Here is an 11,824-nt window from a genome sequence, read left to right as displayed (position 1 = left end):
CTCTGGATGTGTTTTTAGTTTTTATTGTTGTTTAGTCACTAAGTCATGTCCAACTCTTTTTGCAACCCCATGGACTGTAGCCCACCAGACTCCTCTGTCCATGGGATTTCCCAGTCAAGAATACTGGAGTGGGTTGCCATTTCCTTCTCCAGGGGATCTTCCCAACCCAGGGATAGAACTAGCATCTCCTGCATTGGTAAGCAGATTCTTTACCACTGAGCCACCTGGGAAGCCCATTTAGTTAGTAGGTGACATGTGTTTTTTAATTAATCTGCAGTCTAAATTCAGTCTCCAAAACTGCTGAAGTGTCTTATCAGAAATCTTAAATTCAATGTGGTAACAGAAGTGATGGAACTAGATTTTGCCTAAAAAGTTTCAGCTTCAGGACTTCCCTGCTGGTACAATGGTTAGGAATCCACTTGCCAATGCAGGGGACACAGATTCTATCCCTGGTCCAGAAGGATTCCACATACCGTGGAGCAACTAAACCCATGTGCCTCAACTACTGAGCCTAAGCTCCAGAGCCCATAAGCTGCAACTACTGAGCCCATGTGCTAAAGCTACTGAAGCCTGTAAGCCAACAGCCTGTGCCGCAAAACAAGAGACACCACCACAATGAGAAGCTCATGCACCGCAGTGAAGAGTAGATTCCTCTCACTGCAACTAGAGAAAGCCCACACAAAGCAATGAAACCTAGTTCAGCCAAAAAGCAATTATTTTTAAAATAAAGTCTCAGCTTCAGTTTTCATTGTTCGGATAGTTTCTTGTTTCATGTGACAATTACAGGATTCCCAGTGATAATGGTAGAGTTAGTGAGGCTGTCAGTGAATCAGCATTCTCTCAAATTAAAAAAAATAATATGCAATATAAATTGTACTTATACTCACTTCTTGGGTGAAACACTGAGGACTAAAGTGAAACAGAATGCACTTGAAGTTGCGTTCACAATTCCATTACTTAAAATTTTACTCTAGTGAAACCTGTAAGTGGATTTTGAAAATATTTATTAAAATAACCCAAACAAGTCCCAAACGATGACCATGGGGAGAAAACACTGAGAATCACCACCAGTGACATTTCTACATCTGAATTTTAACCTCAGAGCAAGGCAACAGGAAAATGTGCACTGACTGGTCCCTGGCTCCTGTGGAGAACAGCAGAGAGCTGTCATGCTACCATACATTGGCTGGCTAGCTAAACTGGTTTATCAGATTATCATCTCAGAGGGCCCAAACTGGGTATTTAGAGACCGAAAGTCCGTTTCTTTGCAGTTAACATCTCAAATTTTTATATAAGGCTATGATGTCTTAATTTAACTTTAGCAGAAGAATTTTCTCACTCAAGTGAATGAGGACATTTTCATTTATATTCAGAAATAAAAATTTAAAATTTATTTTGTAAGAAGGTGGGGGAAGGAAGTAACTACTGATGTACTCAAAAAGTTGGATGGATCTCAAGGACATTATGCTGAGTGAAAACCACCTTCAAGAAAGTACATACTCTGATTCCATTTTTATTAGCATCCTCAAAATGACACAACTCCAGTGATGGAGAACAGATCATTGGTTGTCAGGAGTTAGAGTTGGAGGCAGGCTGTATTTTAAGAGTAGAACTAAGGAATTTCTTTGTGATGATGGGATGGGTCTGTATGTTGATTGTGGCGGTAGTTATGTAAATCTATAAGTGATATAATTTCAGTTATACACCAAAAAGTAAATAAATGAGTGCAACAACTTGTGAAACCTGAAAGGTCTGTGGTTTAGTTACTAATATTGTACCAAATGTTAATTTCTTGATCATTTAGTATGATTGTGTAAGATAGCATTATTGGGTGTTGCTAAATGAAGGGTACACCTGAATTCTCTGTTTCATTTTTGGAATTTTGGGGCAGTCTACAAAGTTGTTTTTTTAAGTGGACAAGGATATGCTATAACAGAGGACAAAGGAAAGCAATCAATCTAGACATTTTTATTAAATTCCATTAAAAAAAATAGTAAAACATTTGAAAAATTCAAAGTTTATAAAACACACTCATATTCATAATTTTCTTATTCTGTGATAGCTAGTGCTATATGTTGAAATGTTATCTTAACATCAGCCCACAAGAGTGCAAAAGTTTACTTCCACAGTATTTAACAAATGTGCATCTTAATATATATATATATATATATACACACCTTGTTATAAAAGATTGCAAGTTATTTTAAAAAAATAAAACTTTTCCCCCCTTAAATTCAATAAGGGTTGTTTAGCTAATTTAGTCAGGGTCATGATAACTTTATGTTCTTTTAGGTGGTATTTGGGTAGATGCAAAATGCTAGGAAAACACTTTTCAAAATGTACAGTATAAAAGGGCAACTCAGATTCATAGCTGGATAGCATCTGCTTATCTAAATTTATTGAAATAACTGATTTTAGGATTTTTTTTTTTTTGAAGACCCAGTGATGCTTAACAACTCTATCTGAACAAAGAGCACTTAGGCCTCCTACCAGTTAGCCATCTCACAGTCAGGCCACTTGTTCAGCTCTTTGCCATAAGCTGCTATCAACAGAGTGATCCCTAGTGATTAGGAATTCCAAAACTGTCAAAAGGCTCTGACTTCCGTAAGTATCTTCAGGAGACATCCCATCCTCTTATCAGGAGGGTGGGGAGTTAAAAGTTTAAAATAATTTTGGCAACTGCCTGAGACGCTTTACATCTAAGAAGGTGCCTACTGAATTCATACTATTCATTTGCTTTAAGGTTTCAGAAGGTTTCAAACTTTCAGGAAAAACTGGAATGTCCCTTACGTTTTCTTTCTCAGGATGCTGGGTAAATTCTGCTTTTCCAGTTCGGAGATGTACTGCAGGGCTTGGTTTAAGGTTCTTTAATAAGAAAGCAGGGTTTTCATTCAACTGCTGTGTTGCTTTTGGATGAACAACTTCATTTGTAATGTTTCTCAATACTGGCATATCTGTGTGAGTACCCACGGAGTCACAGTTATAACAATTAGTTATCTCACCAGCATTCCTGGAAGGCTCTTTCTGACAATCAAGTTGTTCAGCTATGTATGTAAGGTTTTGATTCACTAAATGTTCACTCTTGCCATCCGTATTGTCTGGAGGCTCCTCTTCATCTTCACTATTGTCGCTGCTTTGTATGAGTCCGTATCTCTTCATGTATTTTTTGGTTGCAAATGACATGTTGTTTGGCGAAATTAAACTAAGCCCCACTGTGCTTCTGTCTGTATTAATATGTAGAAGGCTAAAAGGTGAATCACCATTATTTTGGCTTGATCGTGTGAGAGACAGTTGTGACAGCTGATTTTCATTTAAATATTTCAAAGCTATAGCATTTGCTTCCATGCTCAAATCCACACCACTGGGGCTTAAGCCACTCATGCCAACATTAGCAAATGACATGTAGTTTAATCCAGAGATCACTGCTTCAGGGCTGATGCATGCCAACACACTGAAAGACAGAACAAGGCAGGCCATCATTTATCTTATTCTGAGTACTAAACAGTGTTATTGTAAATATGTTTCACTTTATGAAAGTAACAAAAGGTCTTCAGCTTTAAGCTGGATGGTGCTTTTCTACCTGAGTGCTCAGACATCTAAGTCTTGATGATACAGATACATTCAAGGGATAAATACAGTATTCTAGAAGATAATCTATGATTCAAAGAATAAAAGTGGAACACAAATTAACTTTCCTAAATTAACATCAGTTACAGTTTTAAGACCATATATAAGACCTTACAATGTAAAGCTTCTTAATATTGTAAAGTAAAACAAAAATAAAATCAAACAGAAAACACAATTGACAATGTAACATTACAAGATTTGATGAGTAGCTCAGAATGTTACATTGTTCATAGAAGAGATTCCATTTGTAATGAATGAAAAATATTAACCAGTCTCTGGATATGAAGGTGTATGCACGCATGTGTGCATGTGTGTGTGTGTGTGTGTGTATACAGTAATTTTCTTTCGTTAGATGTCATCCTCACTCTCTTTGGTTGGTGTTATTTTATTAATAGTAATTAAGTGACTTGCCTTTTCCTGCATATCATTTATACTATAATAGCTGCTAATTTTTATTGGTGCCTTATGTGCCAGGCACTCTGCTAAACATTTAGTGCCTCATCTAATCCTCACAAAAACCTTTCTCTGGGAGGTTGTCCCTATCATGTATTTCAACCTTATTCACCATTACAACAATTCACATTTTCCTTCCCCTGCTTTTCTGTTTTCTCCTGGGCCCTTATGGCTATCTATATATTTAACTCACATTTTTTATTTATTGTCTAGCTCCCTCATGGAAGCCCATGAGGACAAGGGATTTCTGTTTCTCCTGCCATTGCAGCATCTGTGGTGCCTGGCACAAGGCAGGCATTCAATAAATATTTACTGCATGAGTAAAATAGGTAGTATTATTATTATCTTTATTTTACAGTTGAGAAAACTAACGGATAGAGACTTTTTCCGTAAGTTGAACAGTTAGTAACTGGCAAGCTGAGACCAGGTCAGCCTTACTCTCTTGGCCTCTATGACCACTGTTTCACTATACTGTATTCAGCAACTTGCATTTTGCTATCAGAGTTTTTCTGTTCCCTTGAGTCCTCTGTGTACTGTTATATGTAATATATAATATACTGTATTATTATTATATCCTAGTCAGTGAATACGCCATGGCTTTCCACAGCATCCAGCGAAGCAATTCAGCTGTTTTATTCAAGTCAGACACTGCCTGCACCTCTGCCCTTTGTTGTTGTTTAGTTCCTCAGTTATGTCTGACTCTGTGACCCCAAGGACTGTACCCCACCAGGCTCCTCTGTCCATGGGATTTGCCAGGCAAGCACATTGGAGCAGATTGTCATTTCCTTCTCCAGGGGATCTTCCTGACCCAGGGGTCAAACCTGCACTTCCTGCATTGGAAGCATGGAGTCTTAACCACTGGACAGCCAGAGAAGTCTGGAGACTGCCTTAATAAGATGGAAGAGGTACTACCAATCTATCTAGACATATTCTTTTATGATACATTCATAGCATTAATATTTTCTGAATATAAAGTCTTTTTTCTACTTTCTTTGCCCATTTCCTTTAAATTATAAGCTATCTGCATATTAAATCAGATTTTTACATATTAAAAATATCTAATATCTTGTTAATGTAAATAACATGAAAAGGCAAATAAAAAGTTCTAATTCAGGCTTCCCTGGTGGCTCAGTGGTAAAGAACCTGCCTGCCAAGTCTGCAGGAGACACAGATTCAATCCCTGGTCCAGGAAGATCTCACATGCCGTGGAGTAACTAAGTCTTTGTGCCATAACTACTGAGCCTGTGCTCTAGAGCCTGGAAACCGCAATATTGAGCCCATGTGCCATAACTACTGAAGCCCGTGTGCCTAGAGTCTGTGTTCCACAACAAAAGAAGCCACTGCAATAAGCCCACACACCACAACTAGAGAACAGCCCCCGCTTGCCACAGCTAAAGAAAAGCCTGAGCAGCAATGAAGGCCCAGTGCAGCCAAAAATAAATAAATAAATTTAAAACAAACTTCTAATTCAAAATGTTAATTATCGAGAGATTTCTCTGGTGGTCCAGTAGTTGGGCCTCCACACTTTCACTGTGGGGGGCACAGGTTTGATCTGTGGTTGGGGAACTAGTAGGATCTCGCATGCTGCATGGCATGGCCAAAAAAAAAAAAAAAAGAAAAAAAAAGTTTTAAATAGTAGATCTAATTTTAATGAAATCTTTTTAAAAAAATCATTTTAAAAACTGAAGTATAGTTAATTTATAACATTGTGTTTCAGGTGTACAGCAAAGTGATTCAGTTATTTATATATTTATATTCTTTTTCAGATTCTTTTCTATTATAGATTATCACAAGATACTGAATACAGTTCCCTGTGCTGTATAATAAATCTTTGTTATCTGTTTTATATATAGTAATGTGTATACATGAATCCCAAACTCCTAAATTCCAATCTCCTTCCCTCATCCCCTTTGGTAACCATAAGTTTATTTCCTATGTCTGTGAGTCTGTTACATAAGTAAGTTCATTTCTCTTATTTTTTTTTAGATTCCACATATAAATGATACCATATGATATCTGGCTTCCTCTGTCTGACCTTCCTTAATATGATAATCCCGTGGTCCATCCATGTTGCTACAAATGGCATTATTTCACTCTTTTTTAAAAAAACTATTTATTTGGCTGTCAGGCCTTAGTTGCAGCCTGTGGGATCTCCATTGTGTCACGCAGGATCTTTCGCTGTGATGCACAGACTGTCTGCAGCGTGAGGGCTCAGTACTTGCGGCACACGGGCTTAGTTGCCCCACGTGGCATGTGGGATCTTAGTTCCACAATCAGGGATCGAAACTGCGCCCCCTGCATTGCAAGGCAGATTCTTAACCACTGGACTGCCAGGGAAGTTCCTTCATTCCTTTTTCATGGCTGAGTAATAACAGATCTTCTTTTATAGAATGGTTAAAAGATCTATATAAATCCATGAAAACAACTGATACCAGTTTACAAGTTTCTTCAAGCTTCAATAACACAGCCAGCTAGTTTCAATTTGGGGGCTGGGGGAAACACCTTGACTTTGAAAACAAATCAATACATGGAACCAATGCATAGAAACACTAGGGTAATTAAGATGAAAAGCAAAAGTAAGATACTCCACTGTTTGAATCCTAAAAGCCCTGATCACAGATATACTATATTAGAATCTCATTAGATGTGCAGTTACAAAAGGATAATGAGAGTCTATTTATGTTTGAGTATGAGTGTCACATGCCAACAATTAAGGGAATTCTTCCAACTTAAAGATGAAAATCAATCCTGACTTATTGTCCAGTGTGAATCCCGATTAGTTATCTCCTACTTACCCTGTGCAGGGTTTTCAAGTAGAGAACACATATGGTTTCCAAGTAGAGCAAAGAAGTAACTACAGAGATTGTTTAAGATCTATTTTGTTTTTTTTTTTGTTTGTTTTTTTGTTTTTTTCTTTTTTTGTTTAAGATCTATTTTGAATTCAAAACATCACTCCAGTTGGGAATATGCCCATAGAGGTAATTCCCTACAATTTCTAGGTACGTCTGGGACCCTCTTTTGTTTTCCTGCTTTTGGACCTTCTTAATCTGCAGGGTTCTGGGATCTGGAAAGCCAAAAGGAAATCTTCTTTCCCCTGTCTCAGCTACTCTTGTGGCTGGAGGATAATGCTCCTGGAGTCCAGAACTGGAACGTGAAGTAAGTTTTCACACAGGTACAATGACAAAGGCTAGCTGGTTTACGGAATCAGAAAAACAATGGGCATACAAGGATTACAAGATTACTTTCCTGGAATACTAGACTACAATTTATACACTATTTCATAGGAAAAATCTACTAAACAACTGCCTTTTGAACTTTTCGCACATCAGCTATAGTATACCAATATGTGTTAAAAGATAACACAAGGCCATACATACTGACAGTAAGTATTACAGAGGTATTAAAAGAGTAGAGCATTCATTGTAAACTTCAGTGATGACCCCAGTAGGTGGGATTTCATTCCTTTAGGAATCCATGAAGGCCCACCAAGTGTAACAGAGGCAATGAGGATTCACAGACAGATAAAACTCACAATCTCACTGGAAAGGCCATCACAAGACCAGGCCGTATAATCTATTAGAAACTAGGTATTCTGAGATACAAACCATCAATAATCAGGTGAGAGGTCCTGGATACACTGACAAAAAGGTGACATCTGAGTTCTACTTTATAGGAGAAGGAAGACTGTGGCAAGCAGTAAGATGAAAAACAATATCCCAGGTCAAAGTAATAGCAAGGAATTTTGCTAATGCCACAGGTGGGTAAACTGGAATGTGGTAGGAGTGGTAGATTACACTAAAAAACTAAGATCAAGACAAACTGTGAAACATGAATTAATTAGGTAGGTTTTAGATAGTCTTATACCTGGAGTCTCCTCTCAGCCCGAGACTATCAACAATAAAAATATGACTTACGTGTTAGAGACATAGTTTCAGTGCAGTTTATTTTTAATCACAATAATATATAGAACCCATTTATAATCAATAAAATATAAATTAAAGATAATTTAACAACTCTTGGTCTAAATTAGCACAAATATTTAAAAATAATCAATTTTAATATAGGATAATTACAAAACAGTATGAAAATATGCTAGGTACCTCTTCTACCAGAGTATGTTATAATTGACTATTTACCTGTGCATCTTCTCTACTGAACTTTAGGATCTATGAGGGTAAAGACAGCTTTCCTAGATTATCTTATATACTATGATACTTCTCATAGCTGCCTCACAGTAGAAGCTATATATATATATATATATATATATATATATATATTTACTGAAGTAAAATGAGTGAAAGTATTGCTGAACTACTAATACATATATAGCTGGTAGGACTGTAAATCTTACTCTTTCAGAAAGCAGTACAGTGACAGCCTTAAAATTTTCCTACTATTTGGCTTAATCTTTCCATTTCTGAGATTCTATTCTGAAAAAATAATACTAAACCTAAAAAATGCAATCTTTGCAAAAAGATGTCTATCATAGCAATATTTAAGACAGCAAGGCACTGAAAACGCTTTGACTCAGTTCTGACAAGAGGGAAAGGGTTAAGTAAATAAATACTACCCACTTACTAGTTTATTAAATCCCCATTAAAGATGATGCTTAGAAAACATTATAACAACTTTGAAAACATGCTTATTTTCCAATATAAGACCAATTTTTTGGGGGGCGGGGGGGGTATGGTCAAAACACAAAGCAGCAAAATGTACATACTATAACATGCTACCAAAAAATTAAACAAGCAGTAAGCATAGAGCAAAAACAGTAAAAAAAGAAAAACAAAACTATGGACTTTAGAGTTAGAAGAGGAGGTTTAAAATTACAGGTGTTGGGCCCTGAATAAATTGGTACTTAATTTCTTCACTGATGTGTGTGTGTTAGTTGGTCAGTCGTGTCCGATTCTTTATAACCCCATGGACTGTAGCCTGCCAGGCTCCTCTGTCCATGGAATTCTCCAGGCAAAAATACTGGAGAAGGTTGCCATTGCCTTCTCCCGACTGAGGAATCGAATTCGGGTCTCCCACATTGCAGGCAGATTCTTTACCATCTGAGCCACCAGGGAAGGCCCTCTTCATTCATAAAACATGTATAATAAGAGTATCTATCACATAGATTATTGCAAGGATCAATTGAAATAATGCTGCATAAACCTTTAGCACAGTTCCTCACACAGTGCTCACTCAATAAATGACTGCTATTAAAATAATTTTAGAAAAATAAAAAGAAATACAAAACAAATTCTTTAATAATAAATTACGTTGGTTGGTATGAATATGGTTTTTTTGTAGTTTTTTTTTTTTCAGCCTCAAGGCTTGCGAGATCTTAGTTCTGCAATCAGGGAAGGAACCCAGGCCCTCAGTAGTGAAAGCACAGAGTCCTAACCACTGGACTGCCAAGGAATTTCTCTGAATATGGTTGGTTTGTTTGTTTTGGTCTACTTTTCTAAATTTTCTAAGGTGTCCAAAATAAACTTACATTACTTTGGTAATGGAAACAAAACAAATATCAAACTCTATTCCCAAAGCTCTATAATATTTTACCCAATTTATACAATAAAATAAAGCTTTGAAACAAAAAGTTTTCATGTGAAGATATAGCTATGTTATTCTAACATTTTAGCCAGCTTACCCCTCTATATAAATAATTAATTCAACATATTGCTTTTGAAAACAATTTTCTTTCATCTCAGCTTTCATTTCCTTGAGAAAATCATCTTACATGAAACTAAAATCCTGTCTATGGGTGTATATCTATGGATTTTTCAAATCATATAGATAAATGAATTTCAAAAATGGGAATAGCCCACAATACTAAATGAAAATGTCTATTTTATAATGGTGAATAAAGAAAAATAAACAAAATTATATATACAGTAAAACTTCAACCATGTTTCCTAATTTCCTTTGGGTGTTATTAGTTCAAATGACATTTTCTTCATTTTCTAAAATTCCAACCCTGAGTTTGTATCATTTTTTTTTTTAGTTCTACCACTTTATTGCTACCAACCCATCTCCCTCCACCCTCGTGCACACATGCTGTCATGTAATCCCATGGACTTCAGCCCGCCAGACTCCTCTGCCCATGGATTTTTCCAGGCAAGAATACTGGAGTGGGTTGCCATTTCCTTCTCCATGTATCATTTTTATAGTATAAATTTATAATATAAATTTTCATTTAAGTAAAGGGCAGAAGAATTGATTAAACAATCTGACCACCCCATACTGATAGAGCAAATGGCTTTACTTTACATTTCATTCTAGGCATGTAAAAACTGTATCAAGTTCATTGTATATGGAAAATGTATTAATTTCAGTTGTTTGACACTTAAGACATTAAAATAGGGTGGCCACTATGAAGAAATACATTACTTAAAAACTATTCCCCACAGGCAGCCGTACCAAATGTAAGGGTTCTACAAAGATAGCAGCATTCTAACAGATGTAATAAAGCCTCTATCCTAACAGTATTGAAATAAGACCTTCAAAAATGCTAGCCTCACTCCACTGGAGGCAGGAATATAAACTATTCAGTACAGCTATTTTGGGGGGCAATGGCAACATCTGCCAGACTTTCAGATGCATACATCCTTTGATCCCACCACTTATAGGAATTCGCCCTACAAAATCACTTGTACAAGTACCTGTAGAATGATTTTCACTTAGCACTGTTTGAGATATGGAATAAGAGATTCGGCCTAAAAATCCATTAGTAGAGAACTGGGGTTCACTGTATCATAGTACATGGGCACAACAGAATATTGCAGTTGTTTAAATGCATGAGAAAGAATTGCATATACCTAAAAAGTATCTAATGTTATGCAAAAAAACCCATAAATTGCAACACATCACACAGATACATACTTGAACATGTGTAGAGCATTTCTAGACAAATACCAAAGAAATAGTTAAGAGAAATAACTTAGAAGGAGTCAGACTGAGGAGTTTGGGAAGTGGGTGTTTTTTGCATTTTATTTGATATTCATGCATGTTATATGATTTTTTTTAAATCATGAGACTGTATTAGAAAAACATCAAAAATAATTAATAGAAAACATACTAGCCTTATTTCAGGTTCCCTGGTGGCTCAGATGGTAAAGAATCCGCCTGCAATCCAGGAGACCTGGGATCGATCCTTGGGTTGGGAAGATCCCCTGGAGGAGGGCATGGCAACCCACTCCAGTATTCTTGCCTGGAGAACCCCCATGGACAGAGGAGCCTGGCGGGCTACAGTCCATGGGGTCGCAAAGAATCAGACACGACTGAGTGACTAAGCACAGCACTAGCCTTAATTATAGAATTTCCAGATTTTATGTTTTTTAAAAGCAAGTGTGTGTTGAGCTGATCTTTGATGAAGAGAAATCTGAACAGAAGAACATGGCCAGTTGGAACTGGTGAGAAATAAGTAAGGTTCATATAACTATAGTCTTTAAAACACAGTCCTATAAAAAGGGAGGTTTTTTCCTTTTTAAATGACAACTGCAGTAACTGTACATCCAGTAGGTGACACAGACCCCGTCACTGCCAGGAAAACTTTTCTAGACACCAAAAGTAAGTAACAGCTCATTTCTCTTTCTCTAAGACTCCTAGAGCATTTTGTTGGCATCTTTACTCAGGAGATATCCCTATGTCTCTCAAATTACTTAGGTATATAACCTACTCTTCTACTAAAATGGAACCTCTATAGGGTAGATATGATTTCTTATTCACCACATACATATTAATATAGACTCTGAATAAA

At 36.7% G+C, this 11,824-nt stretch overlaps 1 protein-coding gene across 4 annotated transcripts in view; it reads right to left on the bottom strand.

Annotated features, from left to right (window-relative positions):
* Nucleotides 1-1,885: 1,885 nt before the first annotated feature.
* The window catches only part of STIL (STIL centriolar assembly protein), a 53,244-nt gene continuing 43,305 nt past the window's right edge, over nt 1,886-11,824 (bottom strand). For 3 of the 4 annotated variants that reach the window (XM_043877713.1, XM_043877715.1, XM_043877714.1), the window contains exon 17: nt 1,887-3,451. In XM_043877713.1, coding sequence (XP_043733648.1) covers nt 2,662-3,451 — 790 coding nt within the window. In that variant the 3' untranslated portion in view covers nt 1,887-2,661. Of the gene's footprint in view, nt 3,452-11,824 lie in introns of all 4 variants that reach the window. The other variant, XM_043877716.1, reaches the window with a different exon arrangement.

This window comes from Cervus elaphus, chromosome 20 (assembly GCF_910594005.1).
Source record: "Cervus elaphus chromosome 20, mCerEla1.1, whole genome shotgun sequence".
Classification (NCBI taxonomy): Eukaryota; Metazoa; Chordata; class Mammalia; order Artiodactyla; family Cervidae; genus Cervus; species Cervus elaphus.
The sequence above is the reverse complement of the archived record's forward strand: the minus strand, read 5'-3'. Positions and strand labels throughout refer to the sequence as shown.